Here is a 27,510-nt window from a genome sequence, read left to right as displayed (position 1 = left end):
TTATTGTCTTACCTCGAACTTACCCCATATTATATTATTAATTCAATTATTACTATCATACAACTGCAACTACATAGTCCATTTTAGTATACTTATGTTTTTGTCAATAAACTACACCCCCCATCTCTTTTCTCCAGATAATGGATGATCGCAATATAGTCTTAGATGAATTAGACGATTTATATAATACCACCGCTGTTAATTGCTCCATATCAGAGTTATATAAGCATATGTCACCGGATAAACCTAACTGTTCAATCGTTCATCAAAATATTAGAAGTATTCATAACAGCAACAATTTGGACGACCTAGATATTAATCTTAGTATGTTACATCATTCTATCGATATAATTGTCTTAACAGAATGCAGAATTAATCAAAACAAACCACTACCCATTAAACCATCATACACCACTCACAGCTCCATTAACAAAATAAATCAAAATGATGGCGTAGTAATATTTATCAAAACATCGATCACACATTCAATAAAAGAAATTACAATCCACGGCGCCTCATGTTTGGAAATCACTACTTCTAATTTGAACATAATTGCGATCTATCGTTCTCCATCTGAAAGAAATCCGACTTCATTCATAAATTCACTTGATACATATCTAAATTCACTACACTCCTCTAAAAACATTATTTTAACTGGCGATATAAATATTAACATAATCGAAGGACATAGCGATAAATTTTCAGAAACTTATATGGACATGTTGGCCTCGCACAACTTATTACCTGGACATAAATATGATACAAGGATAAATAGCTGTTTGGACCATGTTTTCACTAATTTTTCTTCTGCTAATGTTAAGATAATAGTTGCAGTACTGGACACTACAGTAACGGACCATAAAACGATTTTGATAAGTGTATTTCATAAAATTATAAATAAAAAAAGGAAGTTCACTAGAACAGTTACCGACTTTTCAGCAGCGGTTTCAGATCTGAAGGGCACTGATCTTGCTTTTTTAAATAATATTCACGATCCTAACATTTTATGTAGTAGCTTAGTTGATTTAATAACAAAATGTCTAAATAAATTCACAAGAACCTATAAAATTTCATCTAACAAACGAATTTTAAAGCCCTGGATAACTCCAGGTGTTTTAAAATGCATTAAAAACAGAAATAAACTCCAAAAAACAGCTCGTCTCGACCGAAATAATGATATTTTGCAAATCACTTATCGTAGATATCGCAATTTTTGCAATAATTTAATTAAAAAATTAAGAAAACAATATGAAAGAACGTTACTTAATAAATCTAAAGATGATAACAAGTCCTTGTGGAAATGCATAAAAAACCTAACTAATATAAATAAACAAAAATCAACTAACACTGAACTATTAAATATAAAATCCACTCCATTAGAATCTGCAAATTACATTAATAAACATTTTAACAACATAGGAATAGACTTGGCTCAAAAAATAAAAAGGGATCCCATTTTAGAAAAAGAATACATTGCTTCACTTCCCTCCCAAATAAACTCGATAGGTATTATTGTACCGAATAGAAATGAGATAGAAACTATTATAAATAATCTAAAGTCTGATTCTGCGGCCGGTTGGGATAACATCCCAACACATTTCCTTAAACTAGCTAAAAGCTACCTTTTAACTAGCATTACTCATCTTGCTGTATTGTGCTTCCACCACGGAATCTTCCCGTTTGAACTGAAGCGCTCTATTATTGTTCCCATATTTAAAAGTGGAGACAGAGACGATATTAACAATTACAGGCCGATCTCGGTCCTGACTGCACTCTCAAAAATAATGGAAAAATTAATAAATTCACGATTATCAAGTTTTATAAACAAATACAACCTTCTCTCTAATTCACAATTTGGCTTTAGAAAAGGAATCAGTACTGAAGACGCTATATCTAGCCTTACAAATAATATAACAAAACAATTAGATGCAAAGCGCAAAGTTTTATGCGTATTCTTGGACTTAAAAAAAGCTTTCGACACCGTCTCTGTCTCCACTCTTCTAGAAAAGTTAAATAAAATGGGAGTTAGGGGTACTTTTCACTCATTAGTAACGGATTACCTCTGTAACCGAACTCAAAAGGTAAAGCTGAACAATGACATTATTAGTGACGATGATAGTTGTTCCAACTTTGGCGTACCCCAAGGAAGCGTCCTTGGACCCACATTATTTCTGGCATATATTAACGACCTAACAAATATTAAAATTAAAAACGGAAAAATCTTTTCATATGCCGATGATACCGCTATTTTCATTCACGGTTCTAACTGGATCGAAGCATTTAATTTAGCAAATTCTGCGTTATATAAGATATCTAACTGGTTAAATATGAATCTGCTCACACTTAACACGTCAAAAACACAGTACATTACATTTTCAATAAGAGACAATATGCAACCAGATTCTAATTTAACATTAACTCTTCACCACTGCACCGATTATAAATCTTGCTCATCAAATTGCCCCACTCTTAAAAGAGTAAATACAATCAAATACTTAGGTATCATTTTGGACCAAAATTTAAGTTGGCAACCGCAAATAAATCTTGTCACAGTACGCGCCAGAAAACTAATTGGGGTCTTTATAAAATTACGTGATATTGCAGATAAGGAACTAATAATGTACATATACAGAACGTTAGTCGAATCTCTATTACTTTACTGCATTACAATTTGGGGTGGCACTTTTAAATCAAAATTCATTAGTATAGAACGGGCACAAAGATCTATTATTAAAATTGCGCTACATAAGAAAAAGAGATATAGAACCGATACCCTATATAAAGAAGCAAATGTCCTTACGGTAAGAAAACTATATATTCAGCAATGTATACTTAAAACACATAAAAACATAAAAGTCGATACAAACATTTTAAAAAAAAGAATACTGTTCTCCGTTCTACCACAAATAAATAATAATACTCTATTTGCCTCCAGACAATTTTATTCCCAATCAATTAAATTATACAACAAAATAAATAGAACTTTAAATATATACACAATGTCCTTTGCAGACTGTAAAAAAACAGTGCATAACTGGCTTAAAACTATCACATATGATGATGCGGAAGATTTGCTGTTGTAAAAGAAATTAAAATTAAAATTATTAACATGATTTGTTTATATAATTATCTTTATTTATATATAACTATATATTAATATAAAGTATTTTGATTTTATTTTATTGCATTTATTTACTTATTACTTATACATATATATATATAATATATTTATATTCATATATATTTATTTCTTAGTCTTAAATTAAGTGTTTTGTTGTATTGTTAGCATGTAGCTATATTTAACTGAGGAAGAGGGAACTTCCCTACTACAGGTTTATATAACTTAAAAGGGAAGTTCCAAATGCTTGTAACCACACCGCCATGTTAACAAATAAATAAATTGTTTAAAATTGTTTAATTGTTTGTTTAAAACAAATTAAAAAATCGTAAATAAAAAAAAAACACACTAAATTCAAAACTTTGCCTTAATATTATAGATTGGTACATATATCATGCATAATGTAAATAAATAGACACAAGCCGTTAGCTTATCTAATACGTTTTTAAAATATAAAATATGAACCCTTTAATTCCAACCAAAATGATTTAAACGATGAGAGGAAATACATTTTGCTAACACCACTTCCGCCCAACCTTAGAAAATATTTTATGAAGTGCGTTTATTATTGAGTGCAGCAATTAGCTTTACTAATAAGGCAATCAGTGCACAATAGGATATTTGCCAAGAAGAGTTATCGGCGACAATGTTTCATGTTGATAAGCTGAGAGACCGTCTTGGCGCCAGGCCAGACTGCGACGCGACCAGTTCGCATTCATATCACAGTATTAACATTTCAACGTGCTGATTCGTTATATTGTCACAATACATTTTTATTGTGTAACTGTGGTTGGGAAGCTCAAACATTTTTTGTCAAACATTTATTCGTTTTGTGGCTCTAATAAAAACGCTCAAAATGCCCAACGCAATAAAGAAATGTCACCACGCATTCTGAACATGAATTACAGGATACACCCAAAAATGCTATAAAAAACATTTTATAATATGCATGCTCAGTATGCATGCATCAGAGAGTATGTCACACATTCATGTCATCTGGTGCATAATTGCAGTGCCAATTAGCTTTCGAGTGTAGGCCTTATGGAGGCTTTCTACGTTCTAAGCCTGACGCGTCTATGTGTTAAAACCGACACATTTCCAATTTAACTAAATTTTAAAAATGTTAATGTATTTATAGCTACAAATCTTTCAAACAGTTAAAAGGAAAACGTTCTATGTTCGACCTTATTATAATAATATGTAGAGGTATAACTTTTATTTGTATATTAATGTGTTATCAGATATCTTCCCCAACTGTACTCCTGTGATGATAATTTCAGTCATAGGATCCTAAATTTGCTTCTTAATATTAATTATGAAAGAAAACTATTTACTTAAAACATAAAAGTATAACATGTGTATAATAATATGTGTGGGCTTTATACGTCCCACCGCCTTGCAAGCTCGGTTTGATAAAAGCATAGAAATAGTGAAATGCATCCTGTCCCACATATCTCTATTGTCACTTGTTAGGTCGGCTTTGTTTGCTCTGAAACCGTTGACGAGTTGGAAAATGAACACAAACCGCTAACGACTAGAAAATTGTGCACATCTGAGAACAGATGTACATATTAATAACGTGAATGTATATATGCAACGATATATAAGTGTACGGCGCTACTTCCGTCTTGTTGGTAAGCACTGACCTCTTTACACACTTATTTTCGACATACTAAGATGTAAGAACTAGGTTGATTTAATATGTTCTACTTTATCATTTAAAAATTTAAAATACTTTTCAGCCAGCCATTTTTAGGTGAATTTTACATTTAAATATATCGCCCATCTTATCTATTCAGTTGGTATTCGTAGAATGCAATCAATTTTCACAAACAATTTTGGGGTACCTAACATAAAATTTAAACTTTATTGTTTAAAAAAAACTTTTTCAATTCATGGGCGAAGCCACGATGGGGCAGGATGGGGCGCTTGCCCCACCATGGCTTTGACTTGGAAGGTACCTAACCAAATCTAAAAACTGAATTATGTAGCTACTAACTGAAACCTTTAGTCTATCTAGTATCTATGTAAACTTAAAAGCCGTAACAAAATCACACTCGATTCTCGAAAGTCGACTGATCTATATTTAAAACTTGTGTTTTTTGGAAATGAAATTGGATTGTTGTGTCCAGAATTTAACATTATTTAATTTTCTATGGACATGTTTAGTATATTTCATGGTAAAAAGAAATTACCCTACAGTAGTCCCGTGGTCTACTCGTGTAATCCAGTGAAACGAAATTGCAAATTTCTAAAAATCTAGCTCCTGTTATTTCATCCACTCAGTGCAGCGTGGAGAGTCGGGTGCACGTGGTTGTGCAACAAGAGCTTCGCAAAATTCGCGGTCTACGTACGTATGCCCGTGGCATGACCAACTACGTAAGTTTTTTGTATGTATAATATATTGTGATTTTAAAAATAATGTTACAGACTTATAAATTATTAAATTTATAATGTATTTATATATATTTGCAGGTAAAAACAGAGTTATTTAGATAATTATGGACAGCAGACGAAAGAGACTGATCGAGGCTTGGTTTGCCAAATGCCAAAGAACATTGTCGTGATGAACACTAATTATTTATAATTAATTTTTGGAAACAAAAATGGCCAATTTTAGTCAAAATTTATATATGACAAGAAATGAAGATCCTAACTATCCAAGTTTCCACCTTATTGAGAAAGATTAACATTTAAATAAATTAAAAAAAATCATTAAATGTTTTTATTTGCAATATCACAAAATTCTTCATAAATTTTGAGATATTTGATGCAATACCAAATATCCCTAGATTTTTTTGATGTGTGTACTGTGTATATAGTAGCCCCAACCATATTTTTAGGGTTCCAAAACACAAAAGGAAAAAACAGAACCCTTATAGGATCAACTTGTTGTCCGTCTGTCAAGACCGTCAAGACCCTTATTCTAAGGAACACGTGCTTGTAAGCTGGTATCCATGGGCGTAGCTAGCCATGGGCTCAAGGTGGGGCAACAATAAAAAAATAATATGTAACTAGCAACTGTATGTACCCAAAGTCATATCCAGGTCTTCGAACCTCAAATGCCGGTGGCACGGCCAGCGGCTGTGCCGCCGGCATTTGCGAAGGCATTTGCGAAGGCATTTGCGAAGGCATTTGCGAAGGCATTTGCGAAGGCATTTGCGAAGGCATTTGCGAAGGCATTTGCGAAGGCATTTGCGAAGGCATTTGCGAAGGCATTTGCGAAGGCATTTGCGAAGGCATTTGCGAAGGCATTTGCGAAGGCATTTGCGAAGGCATTTGCGAAGGCATTTGCGAAGGCATTTGCGAAGGCATTTGCGAAGGCATTTGCGAAGGCATTTGCGAAGGCATTTGCGAAGGCATTTGCGAAGGCATTTGCGAAGGCATTTGCGAAGGCATTTGCGAAGGCATTTGCGAGGGCATTTGCGAGGGCATTTGCGAGGGCATTTGCGAGGACATTTGCGAAGGCATTTGCGAAGGCATTTGCGAACGCGCTTGCGAACGCGCTTGCGAACGCGCCTGCGAACGCGCCTGCGAACGCGCCTGCGAACGCGCCTGCGAACGCGCCTGCGAACGCGCGTGCGAGAACGCGCCTGCGAACGCGCCTGCGAACGCGCGTGCGAACGCGCGTGCGAACGCGCCTGCGAACGCGCCTGCGAACGCGCGTGCGAACGCGCGTGCGAACGCGCCTGCGAATGCGCCTGCGAACGCGCGTGCGAACGCGCCTGCGAACGCGCGTGCGAATGCGCCTGCGAACGCGCGTGCGAACGCGCCTGCGAACGCGCCTGCGAACGCGCCTGCGAGCGCGCCTGCGAGCGCGCCTGCGAACGCGCCTGCAAACGCGCCTGCGAACGCGCCTGCGAACGCGCCTGCGAACGCGCCTGCGAACGCGCCTGCGAACGCGCCTGCGAACGCGCGTGCGAACGCGCCTGCGAACGCGCGTGCGAACGCGCCTGCGAACGCGCGTGCGTACGCGCCTGCGAACGCGCCTGCGAACGCGCCTGCGAACGCGCCTGCGAGCGCGCCTGCGAGCGCGCCTGCGAACGCGCCTGCGAACGCGCCTGCGAACGCGCCTGCGTACGCGCCTGCGAACGCGCTTGCGAACGCGCCTGCGAACGCGCTTGCGAACGCGCGTGCGTACGCGCCTGCGAACGCGCCTGCGAACGCGCCTGCGAGCGCGCCTGCGAGCGCGCCTGCGAACGCGCCTGCGAACGCGCCTGCGAACGCGCCTGCGCACGCGCCTGCGAACGCGCTTGCGAACGCGCCTGCGAACGCGCTTGCGAACGCGCTTGCGAACGCGCGTGCGAACGCGCCTGCGAACGCGCGTGCGAACGCGCTTGCGAACGCGCTTGCGAACTCGCTTGCGAACGCGCCTGCGAACGCGCCTGCGAACGCGCCTGCGAGCGCGCCTGCGAGCGCGCCTGCGAACGCGCCTGCGAACGCGCATGCGAACGCGCCTGCGAACGCGCCTGCGTACGCGCCTGCGAACGCGCTTGCGAACGCGCCTGCGAACGCGCTTGCGAACGCGCTTGCGAACGCGCGTGCGAACGCGCCTGCGAACGCGCGTGCGAAAGCGCCTGCGAACGCGCCTGCGAACGCGCTTGCGAACGCGCTTGCGAACTCGCTTGCGAACGCGCCTGCGAACTCGCTTGCGAACGCGCCTGCGAACGCATTTGCGATGGCATTTGCGATGGCATCTTCTTTACCTTGAAAACTTTTTTATAACACTCACTTTATTTTTCTTACAGTTTATGTAACATAGAAGCCTCAGCTATTTTCTTTTTTCGTGTGTAATTCGTTATTCGAATTATTCTTATTCAAAACACCTTATTGTTCACCTACCACATCACGAAATATATCCAAAATGTGTCCCTATCTTCAGCCGTTTGGTCGCTGGGCGTATGACAATTATTTGTTAATCAGTCATTGTAGAGGTAAATAATACTTATGTTTTGGTCTCATTTTCTGTGTCGACTGTCGACTTTCGAGAATCGAGTGTGAATTTTCTTACGGATATTAAGCTTAGTAGTTAGTACCTGGATAATTCAATTTTTAGATTTGGTTAGGTACCTTCCAGGTCAAAGCCTGGGTGGGGCAAGCGCCCCACCCTGCCCCACCGTGGCTACGCCCATGCTGGTATCATGCTTAAATCGACTGCGGTCCCTTGAAGCAGTGAAAAAAATAAACTACTTACTAGCCTAATTGGGTTTTGATTCCTTTTTCATAAATACTTCGAACTGCTTTTCTGACACATAGGTTTCATATGAATAAATGCATTTGTGTTGTCGTAGTTGTAAATAATATGAGGTCTATGACAAGAAGTGCGAAGGGCTCTCATAACGTCATGGGAACAGAGGGGGGAGAGGGGTTCAAGGCCGGAAATGTAGGTCAATGGGACACGGGTGAAAACGGGTGTCGAATTTTACTACAAAACAGTTTTACTACGGCCACAAGCTCCCGTATACTAATACCTATGTGTGGGTTGTAAAGTGACAGCGGACTATGTCATGACATTGTAGTTATATTATTAGTACCTAGCTAACGCGTGCTACTATTAAGTATTCTGTGACCTAATCTATCCATGTAATTTGCGGGTTTTTCTTTGACAGTGCGGACGAAGCCGCGGGCGGAAACCTAGTACATATAATATACAGGGTGTCCCAAAAAGTAGTGATGAACGGAAGCTGGGAGGTAGAGGACCTAGAGGACTATCCGAATCACCCCCATGTATGTTATGCGATTTTTCTTATTTTCGAAGTTATGACGTTTTTTTCAATTTTTCGCCTATCGCCGAGTACGATGATATTTTCACTCATGGTGACGTCAATTATTGCGCTAGATGCCTGATTTTTTTGTGTGCTCAGCTTAGAGGTAGGCCAATTCAGTATGGTAACATTTACTATCGTTAGATCTTCGAATGGAGTAAAAAAAAGAATGAAATGCCAAGAAAGGTAAAATTACCCAGTATGTCTACAACTTCAAGGGCCCATAAAAAAATAAAATCACATAAAAAAAGTTTTCCATTTGGCTTTTAAAAACTTGCTCTATCTATCAGGTAGCTTCCCTAAAAATTTCATTTTATTATTCAGAAGGCTTCAATCGAAAAATTGAAATCTAAGTGTGGTAAGTGCAAAAATTTTTTTAACGTGATGATCATTAAAACCAATAAATAGGTGTCTAATTACCAGAAATTTTTAAAATAACCCCGCTGTTGCCCAATGTAAGTGCGACATCACCATAAAAAGTTGTCTTTTAAATGTTTGAATGCCCTTTTATCATTTTTAATGGTTTCTTCTGCTACTATGAATTTCCGGGTTATTTCGTCCAAATTGTGGCATTCTCTCAAGTAGCCGAGGTCTTCTTAGTATCACCATTGAAACAAATTAATGGGGTTTAGGTCGAGGGACCGTGGAGGCAGAAGCGTAGCGTGCCTTGGCGGGGCCCCGTATAAAAATTTGTTTGGGGGCCCTTAGGATGTGTAAAGATTTCTCACAAAAGCGCACGTTGGGGGCCCCCTTGGCGCGGGGACCCCGTATAATTGATACGGCAGATACGGCGGTAGCTACGCCCCTGCGTGGAGGCCATGCTTTAAGGCAGGCGTCACCGGCGCATGCGCAGGCTGCAACGACCAATCCATCTTTCAGGGTATCTTTGCCCTTTAACCTGGCCTCCACGGTCCCCGGACATAAACCCTATTGATTTTTTCCGTGGGGATACTACAAAGACGAGAGACTGCCACAATTTGGACGAAATAACCCGGAAATTCATAATAGCAAAAGAAACCATAAAAAATGATAAAAGGCATTCAGAAATTTAAAAGACAACTTTTTACGGTGATGTCGCGCTTGCATTGAGCAACAGGGGGGTCATTTTAAAAATTTCTGGTAATTTAACACCTTGTTATTGGTTTTAATTTGTTTTTATTATTCATCATGTTAATTCAATTTTTGCACTTACCACATTTAGATTTCAATTTTTCGATTGAAGCTTTCTGAATGATAAAATGAAATTTTCAGGGTAGCTAGGTAGCTAGGTAGTATCAGGTGATAGATAGAGCAAGTTTTTAAAAGCAAAACGGAAAACTTTTTTTAAGTGATTTTATTTTTTTACGGGCCCTTGAAGTTGTGAACATACTGGATAATTTTATCTTTCTTGGCATTTAATTCTTTTTTTTATTCCATTCAAACATCTAACGATAGTACCTAAATGTTACCATACTGAATTGGCCTATCTTTCAGCTTAGCAAACAATAAAAAATCAAGCATTTAGCGCAATAATTGACGTCACCATGAGTGAAAATATCATCGTACTCGGCGATAGGTGAAAAATTGAAAAAAACGTCATAACTCCGAAAATACGAAAAATCGCATAACATACATGGGGGTGATTCGGATAGCCCTCTAGGTCCTTAACCTCCCAGCTTCCGTTCATCACTACTTTTTGGGACACCCTGTATATTGTGGTACAAAACTAATTCTTATAAGTACTTACCTTATAAACGAGCAAATCTTGTTTACCTACTAGTAATATTTGGTTCCTACTAGTCTAGTCATATGACATATATGTAATGTTGCTCTTGGTTTATGTAGGTATACTTACATACTTACTTTAATTGTAATTTAACAAGTAAAAATTAAATGAAAAATAAGTTTTTATAAGTTTAGAAGGTAGCGAAACTTATATAAGGTACCTATGTATGTAGATTGTAGATGTTAAAGTTTATAATCTATCGAAAGCTCAAAATAATCCTATAAATTTTCCAATTAAATAACTAAAAGCACCAATATTAATATCAAATATTTTAATAAGCGTGTTTGTAGAGTCAACCAAGCAGAAGATGAGCAAGGCTTACGTGGTTCGTCTCATCTGAATCACTTCCACATGGCTGGTGTTCATGTTTTCAAAGAAGATCAAAGAGCTTCGAGCCTTTTGTAATGGCGTAAAACTGGCGTCTTGAAGGCTAGAACAATGGCCTAAATGGGATACTCGAAACGCTTCACTACATTGGTTTTATCAACGTCAAACGAAATTATTCCACATAATTTGCCTATTATGTGTAATACAACAAACTTATTTCGTAATTTTTTAAACGACCAATAGGAAAAAATATTAACTAGCAAAACTTGCAAAATTCAATACAGTTATCAAATATCGAGCGCAATCAATGAATTTGCTGATTTAAAACATTTAAACCTTGTTAGCTTCGCGTTGATTGGATTTGAATTCGAATATTTGTTGCAATTTGTTATTATTTTTCGTACGGCTATTGGCGAAATTCACTTCCATGTTGAAAAAAAAATTCTTTATTCGATTATGTACTTTTTACTTCATAAATTAGGTAAATATCTACAAGAGTATGCCTTAAAAACTTAAACAATTTAAAACCTTCAACCCTGAAGGCCTATTGTATGGTGGAAAAAGCTTAAAAATAAAGGTACAAATATAATTTCGGTCACAAATAAGACAAAAACTAATTAACCTACATTTTTATTTTAGGAAAATTTTCATTAAGGTACCCGCGGGTATTAAGGCCTGTCGGGCAATAAGGCCTAAGTGTCAAAAAACATACGAAATACAGTAGTTGACGATCAAGATTATACCCACACAAGCTCAGAGCTCAAACAAGTCGCTACGAAGTGGTTGACCAACGCTTGCACTCCACCCCGCGCCAGTATCGTCGAAATCATTCAGCGGTGCGGTCACGCGGCACGAATTATAAAAATTGGCTCCGGTAAAACGTAAGTTATTTTGAAAATATCATATTTACAAGCCTGTATTGACTGTCCATTTATTAACTAATGTATGTTTATCCGTACGCCACCGTATTAAAGAACTTATAGTTGTAAACAATTTATTTTTATTTTTTTCTGTTACCACGTGATTGCCGGATAATAAGGCCTATAAAATTTTACTATAGGCCTTATTATACTCAATTTTTTTAAACTGTTATATAAGTAGGAGCGCGTTTTTGAAATGTTTTTTGGTGGGTAGTATGTACGTAGATATATACATTTTCAATTTATTTATCATTGTTTTCAGTGCTTAAAGTCACGATGCCTCCCAAACGGACATTGTGGTCAGAAGATGATCTGATCGCAGCTGTTAGAGCAGTACAAAGAGGAATTTTGAGTACGGATAAGGCTGCAGAGAGATATAAGGTTCCTAGAAGAACAATCAGAAATCATCTGCAGTCTGGCAGCTAATCAAGGGAAAATAAATAGTAAAGAAGTGAAAGGTAACAAAAGAAGGAAAATTAAACAAGGCGAAAACTTTACTGATGTTAAAACAGCTAGAAAAGAAAAAACGAAGTTTAAAAAGGCATTAAATCCTATAAGAAAGCTAAAAATATATCTGCAAGAAAGTCTACTACCGTCAAAGGTAAATGAAAAAATGAAAATGAGGCAATGCTCGCGATGCTCCGTGGTACCACGAAGAGTGTGTTGGTTTGACTGCAGAAGATACTGATGAGTTTCAATGTCCTTGTGGATGCGAATAAAGACAATTTCTTTAATTTTCTAAGTCTACTATGCTTCCTATTGCTTTATGTTAATGATTATTGATCTCAAAAATACCAATTTACATAATATTAGTTGATTTTTGAATAGTTTAAAGTATAGGCCTTTTTACCCTACCCTAGTATAATAAGGCCTACAGACTGCGTTTTTTTTAAAGTTATATATTGTTTTGTTTTTAAGCTAAAGAAGCTATTTTTTGTTAAAACTCTGTAGTAATTTAAGTCCATGACTGATTTATAATAAAACTTGTTGATTATGTTGGGTATTTTTCATTTTATTACAAAATTTCCTTAGCTAGGCCTTAATACCCGCGGGTACCTTACATAAATTACGAAATACACAATACGCATACAATATCAGAGACATTCCTTGAATTAAACATAAAATAGGACAGAATTTAACGAAAAGTAGAACAAGAGCGGTCGAGACAGTGAACGGGCAAAGTTACGGCGGCATAAGAAATAAATAAAGCAAACAAAGACTCGGTATATTCTAAACAAAATGGCATTATATTTCATTTGTTTGCAATTGAAAACATGTGATTATTGTTTTATTAAGGTTCCTTCTTTATGTGTGTTCCAATTTTATTGCATACTAGCTGGCACGGCAATTATCCAAATTAATACAAAACGATTATCTGCCTTATTTGGCGATTCATTTTTAATATTATCTATAGAATACTCAAAGTGCATGCTTGGAATTATTATATTTATAAGATTTATGTTTAAAAAAAAATGAAACATTCAAACGAACTAACAACAACGTACTATGCTTACATAATAACATCAACAAACGACGAAGGCATAAAATCGATTCACTACTAAATACTATTGTGATGTTTTTAATAAACATTAGTTTCTTGAAAAGTTCTCCATAAAAGTAATCTATTTAGACGCCTGCTATGTTGATTGGCTGGGTAAGCCCAGATTACAATGACTAATTTAATTAAATGCTACCTGTTTAATTTATCAACGTCAGGAACGCTGATCGAAATTAAACATTTGCAGGCTGAACAAACACATTTATTATCTGTGCGAACATTAAACAACGCTTAGAAATATTTTTTAAAATTAAGAATAAATTATATTTCCAATAGATTTTACGTGGCTATAAAATTTTACATTTGATACATTTTATTTTACCTACTTATTTACTAATAGAAAATATCCCAAATAACTTTCTTAGCTTTAAAAATAGCACCCCGAGATTTTTATAATAGGTAATGTGGCTCCATCGTGTTGATAGCATGTCACATTGAATGTTATTCAGATAAAAAAACACTAAGTACACAAATTTTAACCTTCGAAGTCAAGATTTATGAATCCAGGTCTAAGATCCGAATATAAGTCGAAATGCAACGGCTTGATAATAGAATGAGACTAATTTTATAATAAACTAGGTTTCCACCCGCGGCTTCGCCCGCGCAGTCAAAGAAAAACCTGCATAGTTCCCGTTCCCGTGGGATTTCCGGGATTGCGTCATTTTCCCGGGATAAAAAGTAGCCTATGTCCTTTCTCGGGTATTAAAATATTTCCATACTAAATTTCAAAAAAATTGGTTCAGTAGTTTAGGCGTGGTTGAGTAACAGACAGACAGACAGAGTTACTTTCGCATTTATAATATTAGTATCACAATTAGTATGGATTTAGTGTATTATAAAATGTATTAAAAATGGGTTGACTGGGAAAATCCTGGACAGGATATTTTTTATTAATTATTAAAAAATCTTTTATTTTCATTTTTTATTAATTGCAGTTTCGAGATAATAAAACAATTTTGTAATAAAACAGCGCTGACATTTTTTTTTTTCATCATCCTATCAAGTGAAAGTAATACCTGTTTATACCTGCCAACCTAGCCATTTGTCCCGGTAAATATTAGAAAACGACTATGACTGCACATTCTGTAGGTTTCATACTTTAAGTCTATTATAATTTTTTTTATTATGTTGATACCTACTGCAATTAATTTAAATTTTTTTTTTTTAATTCATTAAAAATGTCCTGTCCAGGATTTTCCCAGTCAATTTTTAATACATTTCTTAATACACTAAATTTATTATAAAATTGGTCTCATTCTATTATCACGCCGTTGCATTTCGACTTACATTCGGATCTTAGACCAGAATTTAATTTAAACAAGATTTAAAAGCATTATGAGAACAATTAATTTACTGCTATTTCAAGTCAGAGGTAAATAACTTGAAAGCTCTATTGTTAAGCGGGCGAGCCGCAACAATACAAATAGTGGGTAGACAATATACTCTACTATTAATTATTTTCGATTCTGATGTTTGTCTAAAATGTTCTTAGCTTTTAAAATAATATGTACATATTTAGGATAACAACGTCACATGCTCCCGATGGAAAATTAAATAAGAAGCTAATTAACTGGTCTACAGCATTGAGATAATATTACTACGTATGGAGGAACACCACGAACAAAATCTGTGCGCCATCTTTTTGCACTAAGTTTTAAAAATTATTATCTAGTTAGGTACTTAATACCGATGAAAGTTATTCCTTTGCACTTTTTCGTATTATTATTTATTTGTACAATATCGTAACACACACGAAGGCATATTTGATGCGTTTCACTTTAAAACAAATAAAAAATGAGCGTGCTGTTACGCCATATGGCGTATGTTGAGCGGAACATAAGTAATGTAGGCGGTATCGTCTCCATATGTATATCTCAATGGTCTACAGTGGTTTTTTGAATTTATCTGAATCTCATACTCATTATCTGTTACGATGTAAATAAATCAGTAGTGTTATAAAAAGGCTGAATATCCTATGATTAATTAAACATTTCCTACCTTCAATTACTCTAACTACAAAAAATATTTAAAGCAGGCAAACAACTTTTTTTTTAAAGGTTGTTTGCCATAATTGGGTTATATACTTACTATGGTTGGGTTACTTATTATATAAATATTCAAATTAACAATAATATCGAATATGTTAACTCAACAATACTCAGCAGTTTAGATTTGTATATTTAAAACCTTTCGTGAAATCAACCCCTTTTGTGCGGAGTCGTTCAAACTCAAAGACGCAAATCACATCGCGTGTACAAAGCCCTTAAAATATTTCCGTTTAAATTTGTGGTTTTATTGCCCCAAAACGAGTACCAAAACGTTGGTAATGAAATTATGAGGCTAATAAAATACAAATAGGTTAACTGTACTCTTTATGTGAAAAGTAAGTCCGAATGGAAAGAACGAATTCTAAAGTTTGAATGTCTTTACAAAACTTTGTACTTTTTACAGACTGCCTTTTACAAAGCTATAATTTTCTTCTTGTATTCCTACCAATAAGTATAATTTTCTTCTTGTATTTTTATATGTATTTAAAAGTGTATTACTTATAGGTGAAAATTATTTGTAAGTAGTATTTGTGATAGTAGGTAAAACCTATTTTTTTTCTTTCTTTCAAAAGTAGCTACTAAGTAGGTATGTTATCTAATGACTTTTAATAAAAATACTTTTTTTTCGAATAAAGAAATGGTTTAATAACTCGGACGATACCTATGTCCTACAATTTGTGATTCCCTAACGTGATAGAAAAAAATTCAATCTTTTCAACGTTAGCTCTACATGAATGCTAGAGAGGAAATTTATTTTTTTTTCAATCTACACGAAGACAATACAAGTTGGCCAGGAAAAATAACTCGGTTTATATTGCATTTTATTACATCAAGTAAAAATCTAATTTAGCTGAACTTTTCTGCATAAAAGAGGCGAAGCATGATTCGCCAGTACAGAAATGAATGCTTCGCTCGCTTGCTCGTCACGTTCGCTCACAAATATGCATGTAATTTTAATTACGATGGCGCTTTATACCTTCATCGACCACATTCCTCTGGGCTGAACGTGTAGGTATAAAGAACGCCAAAGCGTAAATATTTTCGCTATTCATATGAAAAGGAGCTTCTTGGTGTAGAGCGTGATATAAAAGTTATTATAAGGAAGTATAATGTACGAGTAGGTACCTCCTATGTGTTAACCGCAGAAAATTCCATCGTTGTTATTTTATGCGACAATGAATTTGCAAATACCTGTGGCAAATACCAATGTATTTCCTAACTTTCATTGATAAATAATTTGTTTTCATTCGCACCATGTGTAGTTTCGGCGAAAACTTAAAATTCTTAAAAAATTTGGTCCCAGATTTTCTTGTGCCTCAAACGAGGCAAAAACCCCGTTATTATTTTACAGCAATTAACAGGGATCGATGGAAATGCTTGTGAACTTATTGCATTGTTTTGTTGGTCGCGTGCGCCCCCATCCCTGTCACGCGATTTCATATCACGTCATATTATTATAGTTTACACTGAACAAGAGTAAATTCAAACTAGGTAATTAAGCTTTATGATTACCTCATTAGAAAGCTTAAATGAAGCTAAAATGTAATTTACTTTTATTAATTTTATTGTATGGAAAGCTTTTTAAATATTTGCTCTTGCCTTTCATTAAATGCTTCCATTAACGGCAACTTATTTCATTATTTCTTTTTCTTTGTTGGGTATTGTTAACTACTAACAACAAATTTACTACAAATTATTTTATAATGCATACCTTTTCTTTACCTATCCATTTACATTTTTAAAAATCTATGAATACTGAATATGCAAGAGTGCATATTTTTTAATGAAGTTTCATAAATTATTTTTGCCTTCTGCGTAGACTAAAATGACTTTGCTGTATCTACTACATAAATGAGTGTTTATGTTGTAAATAAATTCAAATGGTAAATTGAGAAACGTAAATCCCAGAATGATAGAGCTAGGTAATTGTTTCTTACAATCTCCATACCTATTAACACCACATTCTACACATTACTTTCATTTTTCATTATAGTATAGCATTTAAATTACATATACTTAGATGGCCTGTCTCAAAATAAAATAAACCTAATCTCAGAATATTTTATGTTCATATTTCATTAATAATACGATCAAAAGATCAAGGAATGTCTTGTAGCACAGTGGGTGTGCCATAATCAGATTGCGGCACTCGTAGAGCTTCGTCGTAGACATTGGCCGCTCCCAGCACAAGCCCTACGGTTACACCGACACCTAAATACACACTGTATTTTTAATATCATGTTACCTACTAAAGAGAATTGCCAAAGTAGCTTTAAAACCACCATTAGCATTTTTAATAATAAGAGCGAGCGCATATTGACAGATGTTACGTTAATTCATTCCAACGTAAATTGTTCATTGATAAACTTAACATCTAATGCCCGTTAATGCGGCTTCAATTAACGACCGCACGAAATAGAGTCAACTTACCTAACTATTTCATTTTGCGCGCGGATTCATTGTGTCGCATATTTACTGTTTGCGGGCACAGGTTTCGATTCACATATCTGTCCCCGCGTTATAATCACGTGATTGCACTTAGCACCGAACCGACACTGGGGTACGAGAGGCCGAGGGCGGCGACGGTCGCAACGCGCGCGTGTTGTTGTTATAAGAGAGATCCTCGGAGCGAGTGTGGTGAGGCTCAGGCGGGCGGTGGAACGCGACTGCGCGGAGCCTCCTCACCGCGCTCGATAAGTTGGCCATGAAAATTTCAGCCAAGCCGCTGTCAACCGGTGGTGGCACGCAGGTGGCGCGCGCCACGCACCGCTCGCCAGTCGCCACCGTGCTAGTGCACCCACTCAATACTCATTCAGATGTTCAATGATACCATACATAGATAAGTTACTGTAATAGTCTAAACTCTAAGCTAATCAAATTGAAACATCTACATCATCTCCGAGGCTATGATCGTCGAAAGGTTAGGATGAAATGTGTTAAAAACAAAAGAGCATCCTTTCCAAAACGCTAACATAGATAGTTTAATATTAAAAAAACCTACTATCGGTAGCAGACGTGGTTTTCATATTAATTTGGTACATGGAATTTTTCATTATTAAGAATTGTATCTCAACTGCAGACATGTACCTTCAGATAAACGACGTAGTGACATGCAATTGGCCCTATACCGATATATAAAATGTACTCCACCCTAAACAGTCACTTTATAGAAACCAACTAGATCGCCCGGCAATTTTTTTTCTACCAGTTACCTATCGCTATCACATATGATTTAGGGATATAAATAATAAGTAATTAGTTAAACAACATATTTTTGGACGTAGTATACAATTTCATAAAATCATTTAAGCCTTTTCAAAGGAGTGTGACAACTCGCATCATGGAAATATCGACACGTCATTGAGTACGGCGACGATTTTCGTATCTTTGAATTTGGAAGAAGTTTCACTTCTGACATGTGTGTTCGACAGACACGCTCTATTTTTTTGTATGCATCTGTTTATAGACCGATTTTAATTTAATTTTTATGGTTCTTCAGGTGGACTCAAGATTAGATTTTGAATACTTACATAATTTATGTGAGTGAAGCCGCGACCAAAACTAGTATTCCATAACACACTTTTAAATAACCGTGTAGTCGGAAATTGATAAATCCTTGGTCTAGATTCTGAACCATTTCTAGACAAATTACAAATATTTGGGTATTACGATTAATTGCTATAACAGATAACTGATAGAGAATAAATAGGGTAACAAATAAAATAACATTTAATAATAATTAATAACGTTTATTACATAGATATTATACAACACGTTATGCAAGACACTGGTGTTGGAAAACTATTAAAAATACACAACTACAAATTTATTTACAAAAACTACGAAAAAACAGTTCAGTTTAAAAAAGTTATCATGTATAAGTTCTTAAATATCTTATAGTCTTTTGTTTAGAGTATATTTTGTAAACCAGTGTCATAAACACGAGATATTAAATTAATAAGGTAAGTAGGCACGTCGAATTACAAATGCACTTCAAGTATAAATACAGTTAAACTATTTAGACGCTTTCTATTTTATTAATTTCAAACGAATACATTGTTTAATCATTATAACGGACCGAAATTGTTTATATAAGAGTATTTTAAAATAGTGGTTACAGTTAATTTTCTAGATGAAATTCGGTTTTCAATTATCTTAAAGCTTTTAAACAATATTATACAAAGAGCACCTCGCTACTAGACATAATATGCCTTTGGCTCAATATTAAAATGTTTACTCTCTATTTATTATACATAAATACCTACTGGAGATTCTTGTTTATACACGCTCTTTATATACACATATTGAGTTTTGACAACAACATTAACATAACATATAAACAGACACTATCGCTAAATATTGGTGGCATCCTGAACAAACATCTAAATCTATATTAACAGCAAATTTACATAAAACCTATTTAAGTACAAAAAATAATACTACAGAGCACTACAAAATTGTATTATTCCACGCGTATCACATAAAATTACTTAATTTATAAACGTTGTAAAACTAAAAAATAAAATGTAAGAAAAATAAATTAAGAAATCGACTGTATTAAAAGAAAATATGTTTATATCAAGCCCTTTGTGCAAGTCTTTTAATGCTGTTAGTGAGAAAAATGAGTTCAATATAACTATAACGTATATAAATGCCAAGTAAGGAAAAGCTTAACAAATAACGAATTCAGTACAACATGCAAAAATAAAATAATTCAAGTTTTCTTTACTCATATCGCAAACTCTCAAATGCATCCAAGTAAGAAGATTAACGAATAATATTAGTTTAAAAGTACACATGATTTATAATAAAATTGTAGAGCATATAACGAAATTTGCTGAGGGGTTTATTAGACAAAATTTCATATCCTACGCCCTTTAACACAAAATTTAGTAGAAAAGTCTCCTATCTGGTAATCATTCTAACACGACAGATGATAATCATGTGAATATATCTTGAGTATAGAAAATTTATTGATATTCAGTCATGAGAAGAATTGAAGTTGTTGGAACAATGTTCTTCACTCAATATCATTAATATTTTATAGAGATTCTTATAAAGGAGAACACATTTTATGTTGCTTCGGAAGTATTGAGTAACAATAATTACGAGAAGCAAAATATACCAAGACACAGTCAAGCTCGTTTGTTTTTAGATTTCCCATTGACGACAGAGTCGGTTTGATCCGATTTTCGTGGTCTAAGGATGAAATTCAGGTTGTATGCAGTATTCACGGCGTAATAAACGTTAGCATTCGCTGGCAGCACCATTTCTGTAACAAAATATTTTGGTGTTTAAGATAGCTTAATAGATTTGTATAATTTAATGAACAAAAAACCTAGATGATTTGGCCTAGAAATTCTAACGGTGCATTTAGATCAAACGAGCGAATGATCATTCCAACCTCACAATGTCAAATTCTTTTAATGTAAACAGGCGTAGCATTCTTTCGTTGTTCTTAGTGCGTTCAACGAAAAGAAAAAATTATATGCAATGTTCTAATACTGAACAACACTGAATAAGTATAGTTTTCGTATACTTTATGTTCGTTTGATGTAAATGCACCGTAATATGATAGCGCGAACAAAAAATACGAGAAGTTAAAATTGCCGATGTTTTTTTCCTATTAAACCAATTTTATAAACCAAAAGACTACAATAACAAATCAAATAATTCCATAATGGCATAAAAATGTTCTTATTATTAAATCATCTTTTTTAAATAACACTAACCAAGGTCAAAACTTCATATTCTAATTTACACAGTTCATGGCAAAGTTACCACCTGAATTTTTTTTTTAATTTAAATTATCTAATGAAAGTATGTTCTTACCTCTCTCCGGTAAAACTTGCGCTAAAGTGTACCCATCGGGATCCCCGTCGAGATTCAATTTGAGCATAGCATTGCGAATCACTTGCGGCGTTCGTTCATTGTTACTCAACATGATCGACTTATACAACACCACGCCTTCTGTTTCTACACAGTCCGACTCGAATGTTACGCGAATTATATAAAAATCAGGACCGTTGTTACGTGTATTCGCATGAGCCGGGCTGTTTGCTTGCTTGCCGTTCTGCTTCTGGCCACTGTTAGCGCTAGACAAGGACACGTCTAATGAAGGAATAGAAGATGACGATGAGCCGTGAGATAGCCTCGTAGGAGAAGATCTGCGCTCTAAGCTATCTCTCTTCCAAGTGTTCCCAACACCATCCGTCTCGCAGTAAAATTGCGAGCTGTTACTGGAACTTGTACTAGCGATCGAATCGTTTTTCCTATGGCCATGGTTATTGTTTTCGTTCACTTTCTTGGGACGTCTCTCCTTAGGCGGATTCGTTTGCGGTTCTATTTGACACGAAAGCTGGTGAGCCTCCGCGTCGTCTAAAATTATCACGGAGTCGAACCATCGGTCGAACATCGGATCGGAGGGTAAATGGTAAGCGTTCGCAGCACCTTGCAATAGCTTAATCTGAGCGAGCACCTCGAATTCTTTGCGTCTCTTATCGAAATTAATGAGGCCATCGGCGACCGTGTCCGGTATGGCCGTGTCGATCATGGTGAGGTCCGTTAAAAACGTGCCCAAATAAGGTATCGTTCCGTGGCTGACGCCGGGCGAGCCCCGTTCGTGGAGGAGCTTTTGCAATTGACGATCGTTCTCCCCGACCGTATCGGCGAACTTGGCGGTGCCTTCTCTCATGAGAAGCTCGCGTTGCGCCCATCGGTTGTTGTCTTCGCTGAAAATTCTCGCTAGTTCCTCGAAGAGTTCGGCCTTCTCCTTGTTCAGTAGCGCCCAGGTCTTGCGGAGCCGGTAGACGGGGTTGCTCTGCAGGCCCGAGATGATCGCCTTGAGCGAGGAGAAGTTCTTGAGCACGCGCAGCTCGCGCGCGATGTCGAGCCACGCGGCGAGGATGTCGGCGCGCTCCAGCGGCCGCAGGCTCGGCTCCAGCAGCACGGTGGAGATGACGCGGAAGGAGACCGCGTTGAACTGGTTGACGGTGGCGAGCACGGTGGCGGCGTCGTGCGAGCGGTCCTTGTCGCGGCGCGACCACACGGCGCCGAGGCACTGGTGCGGCACGAGCTTGCGGAACAGCTGCATGTCCATGCGCGTGAGCTGCTCGGCGAAGTGGCGGTGCGGCACGTGCGGCAGGCGGTACGCGCTCGTGTGGTGCGCCGCCAGCCGCATGCCGGGCGCCAGGCACACCCCAGCCCCGCCCCCGCCGTTGCGCTCCGCGCTGAATACGGCTAGCTTCTGCAACACCTGGACATTCATATAATACCGTAAATAATGGACGATAATATAAATAATACTTAGTAAACAGAACAAACTATAAATTGAATTATGTACTTATAAATTATACTTTAATTTTTTATGTTATATTAAATTATATAACATAAAAAAATGTTTGCGTGTACTAGTGTACACACGTAAGAAGTGAAACTTCTTTATGACCTTATTACTGTATGCAACTTTACAGAAATACGTCGGATCTCGTGGTAGGGATAAGAAAAAGATGGCGCGTAACGGAAAAATGACACGCGTAACGAAAAAATGTTACACTAAATTTTTTTCCAACCCCGATAAAGAAGTTTCACTTCAAAAATAAGATTTTCATATTTTATCAAAACATTGTTCAATAGTCCCTTTCCAAGTAAATAAACTCTCTTTATAAAGTTCTTGTTATTTACGAGATACAAGGTATGTACATTGTACATAGTAGGCTAACCTTCGAGTGCAGTTCGGAGCCGGGCAGGTGTATCTGCGTGAAGGTGAGGAGCTGCTGCAGCGCGGGGTGGTGCGGCGGCTGGCGGAAGTCCTCCGGGTACGTGTCCAGCCACACGTGCAGGCACGCCACCAGAGTCCTGCGAAATAACCGTATAACGTGTATTTACAGTAACATTATACTTAAAATATGAAATTACGTTAATCATCAACATCTTGCGTTGGAACATAGTTCTTTTACATCTTGTGTTAGAACTTAAAGGGAAAAATATGGTAACACTATTTTGCAAAATGTTTATTTTATTTTTATTCGGGTATGTTTTTACTTTTTTACATTACTTAATATTTTACTATCACTTCCAATATACTCATTCTCATTCTTAACTATTGTATTAGTTAATTATACTAAGTATACATTAAAAATATCGCACATCATCTAAAAAGCTTGTTTGTTGTACTTATTAAGTTATTAACACCGATTAAAGAACCTTTTATGGTTATAACTTATAACTGTTGTAACTAGCCGTGAGTTAATTAGCCAGTCAATCTGTTTCTTATTTATATGTAAGTTATACATTTCTCTCTCATCTTTAAAGGAAACTAACTTTCTGTGTTGTTGCGAAGTATCCGATCCTGTTGAGAGTACATCTTCCGCCGCAAGAGCTTCATATCGTCGCAACAAAAGATCCAGTACTTTGCCGCATTCCGCAAATGACCTGCAATTATTGTGTAATATAAATAACACAAGAACAGAATAAAGTTTCCTTTAACCAAATTAAATTTGAATTTGTAGATGGACTTATAAATGTGCTTTTGTAAAAGAAAAATTTTTTATTGATGTTTACTAATAACAAGGAATACATCCTATTGGTATAAGGCTAACGAAAAGGGATAAGATTAAAACGATTATGCCATTAGCTTCCTTACTTCCCATACATTATATAACGTACCTACCTACCTTATAACATATGACGATATACAATGTATGATAAACAATTAAATAAGTATTTAGTACCTACCTGTATGTGGCGAGAAAAACATTGACGTATGTGGACTCCAGCTCGCCATCGTCAGTAGCTAAAGCTTCGACCAGCCTCTCGACTGTGCCCGCCTTCACAAACCTGACCCGAACTGTCTCCCACTCTAGATGGGAGATTTCGTCGTCAGATTCCTGCAATTAAAATATTTTAGTCATTATTATGGATTTTCCAAGATTGTGGATAGCTCTTTAACACGTAGTATGTAGAAGTAAAAACGTATACCTACTGATACGTTAGCAATCCCTGGATTGCTAACCAAACATTTAAACATACATACATAGAAAACAATTACCTTTACAATAAGACATAATATAATAAGATCTTGAAATTGTATGATTACTAAATTAAGTGAGAAATTTTATAGAGATCCTCATCTCCTACATAAAATATTTTTAATCCTTTGGGGAAAATATGGTTAACTCCACAGAACATATAAAGTGGTTAACTCGTTACTGATCATTTATTGATTCAAAGATTAGTTTATTTGGCTTAATCCTGTATCGTGAAACATTCACTAGTTTTTACGAATTGTATTCTGAAACACACGTATGGCCTCATGTCGTCATGTATGATCATGTCTATAGAGTGCACCTGCAATTGACAATTCCAACATGGGATATTATGAAACAATTAGCTCAATTGGCCAGTTCCTAATATTTCGACCGTGAATTGAGTGGGAGACACGATACTAGTTATTTGATATACTGCTGTTACAGATATTTCCTTCTTGTCAAATACGACCACGATGGCTAATCTTAATAAAGACGTATCGATTAACAGGAATGTCCTACATAGTCGATAGCTGTCTATAATAGCTGTACCTATTCCTACTTCTAACACAAATGAATACGCAGTCAAGAGTCAGTACCTTCTATAATTCACAAACCTAATCGGTTTAACTAACTTACTAAATTATTATTACGCATACAACTAAAGACAGGAAAGACCCAAGATACGGTTTTATCCGGTCAATGTAATAGTAATAAATAACGTTTCCCAGCCTTATAAAAGTGATCAATTAGCAACAAAAAAGTTAATACACAAGTTACACAAGTTAGCCACACAAGCCTTATGAGGAATTGAGTGCAATTAAACAAAGGTTTTGGAATCCCTTCACTACCACACAGACACACATGACCGTTATCGTGTGAATAGGTACTAAACAATGCGATCATGCTCTGATGATTCACTTAAAGTTAACAGAGTCAAATTACATTTATGGCATGTTTACGTTTCGGTTTTTCCGCCTTAAAGTGTGTTTTATAATTATTATACATTTATAAGCATAAAAATCTTAATTTTCGAAATAAAACATACGTTTTATGGCTATTTTTAACAAACTTATTTCGTACGTCTATTATGTAGAGCTATATACGATATAGATAACTAGATGTATTTTTTTTATATTTTCTAAAAATTAATGAAATTAATGTAAACATTATTGTAGTTATGTCACGAATTTTTTTAAATATATTCTAGCTTATTTTTGAAATATAATATACAAAGTCATCGTATTTCCAATATATTTATTATTTGTATTATAATATTCAAAAGTCTCGTACCCGTAATAACAAGATCAACAATCAACCATAAACCAAAATTTAAAATAAACTATATATAGTAAAATAAGGGAACTATATTTTCTATCACCAAAATTTATATTTGTCATCAAGTTGTATCACCTAATAAATAGATCTATCACCACGAAATATTTTCGTTCTCAGATAAACAAAAATTGTTCCCAGGTGTGAATGATCAAATTAATGTTAATATGTGTGTTAAATAAGAGATCGATAACCAATAAAATAATATTGTATTACATGAATATAAACCTCGTTCTTATAATAACAGTTTTATTACTTAAATAATAGCTCTGTGCTCAGAATGGTAGATCTGTCACCAAATAAATCGATTATCGATCCCTGACTGCGACTCCTTTTTATTTGATATTCTGTCACCAATACAGTAGTAACATTTTATTTCGTTCAGATATTAAATTTATAGTATTCGTTACCAATTTAATACATCAATTTATAATTTAAATGAAAAAATGATCAAAGGGGCGGAGACAAATTGGCGCTCTTTAAAAATTGACATGTGCAAACATATTATCGGATTAGCCATACGCTTAGAGCTGACCAACCCCCCACCAGAAGCAAAAAATGTGCTTATGGGCCAGAAAAGAAAAAGGGGGCGCCCTTCGAAATCCAAACCAGCGCTGATTATTCAGTGATTATTGTTTTTTAACAATAAATATTGATTATTTTAACTTTAATTATGTGTTTTATCTACAATTATGCTAACCATTAGCCAGCTATTAAACCAGAGCTGATTATTCAGTGGTTATTATTTTTAAGAATAAATATTGATTATTTTAACTTTTAGTAACATAATATGATTTATTGGTGATCTCTTTAAATTAGTTTGCTTAAATACTTATTAGGACACACTTCTTATAATACATACAAAAACATTTATTTGGTACTAGACCTTATATCTCAGGATTTTAGGTGTTTTAATGTGGAACTGATTTTGTATTGTTTGGTGACTACATTTTGGTGACAGATCTACTATTTTGAGGACAAACCCTATTATTTAAGAAACACAAAACTAATTAAATTGGTGATAGCTTAAATGATACCCGTAAAATAATAGTAAAATGCTTTCGCGTTTCACTTACACTGGAAGCGCAGCGCGTGGGCCGATGATAGCGAACTTTCTTCAAGTAGACCGTGTAAATAGCGCCATCTACTCGCTCCTCGCCCCACAACCGCCATGTTGGCTGCTGGAAAAAAACACAATCTCATTACTTTAACGAATCAATTTGTACAATTTGGAGAAGTGGTGTATTTCCAAACGAATTTATAAAGCGTCTCATTCTGTCTGTCTGTCTCTTTGACAAAGGATAGTATGTAGTAATTTTATCCCGGAAAGCTCACGGGAAAGGATTATGGAAGGAACTACCTATGCGGTTTTTTTTCTGTGCCTATAAATTACAGATGTGAATTACTTATTTTTTTATTTATCTAAAACATAAGATCGTTTATCTTACAGAACTCTATTATAAATCGTGTGATACTATTAACGAAAGGTAATTTTAGAAGTTATTTAAAAAATAAAATATAATGTCTTGCTAATTTCATTTAAAAAATTTCACCGTTTACACTTCATAGTATAAAACAAAATACCTATGTCCGTCTCGATGTATTTTTGATCTACGATTTTGATGATTTTTTTTTAATAGATAGAGTG

The 27,510-nt window shown here is 36.0% G+C and overlaps 2 protein-coding genes across 12 annotated transcripts in view; both read right to left on the bottom strand.

Moving 5' to 3' along the window:
• The window catches only part of LOC123706491 (whirlin), a 68,520-nt gene extending 50,369 nt beyond the window's left edge, over nucleotides 1–18,151 (bottom strand). For all 6 annotated transcript variants that reach the window (XM_045655798.1, XM_045655803.1, XM_045655804.1 and 3 more), the window contains exon 1: nucleotides 17,932–18,151. The gene's annotated coding sequence lies outside the window, so the exon portion shown is untranslated. The remainder of the gene's footprint in view (nucleotides 1–17,931) is intronic.
• A 1,078-nt stretch (nucleotides 18,152–19,229) lies between these two features.
• The window catches only part of LOC123705929 (ral guanine nucleotide dissociation stimulator), a 28,060-nt gene continuing 19,779 nt past the window's right edge, over nucleotides 19,230–27,510 (bottom strand). For 4 of the 6 annotated variants that reach the window (XM_045655040.1, XM_045655036.1, XM_045655035.1 and 1 more), the window contains 6 exons: nucleotides 26,939–27,043; nucleotides 24,238–24,389; nucleotides 23,824–23,934; nucleotides 23,223–23,358; nucleotides 21,334–22,756; nucleotides 19,230–20,773 (listed from right to left, as the gene is read on the bottom strand). In XM_045655040.1, the coding sequence (XP_045510996.1) occupies nucleotides 20,637–20,773; nucleotides 21,334–22,756; nucleotides 23,223–23,358; nucleotides 23,824–23,934; nucleotides 24,238–24,389; nucleotides 26,939–27,043 (2,064 nt within the window). In that variant the 3' untranslated portion in view covers nucleotides 19,230–20,636. The remainder of the gene's footprint in view (nucleotides 20,774–21,333; nucleotides 22,757–23,222; nucleotides 23,359–23,823; nucleotides 23,935–24,237; nucleotides 24,390–26,938; nucleotides 27,044–27,510) is intronic. The other 2 variants (XM_045655041.1, XM_045655039.1) reach the window with 1 other exon arrangement.

Source organism: Colias croceus, chromosome 3, assembly GCF_905220415.1.
Source record: "Colias croceus chromosome 3, ilColCroc2.1".
Classification (NCBI taxonomy): Eukaryota; Metazoa; Arthropoda; class Insecta; order Lepidoptera; family Pieridae; genus Colias; species Colias croceus.
Note: the sequence above shows the minus strand (reverse complement) of the source record. Positions and strands in the feature narration are given on the sequence as shown.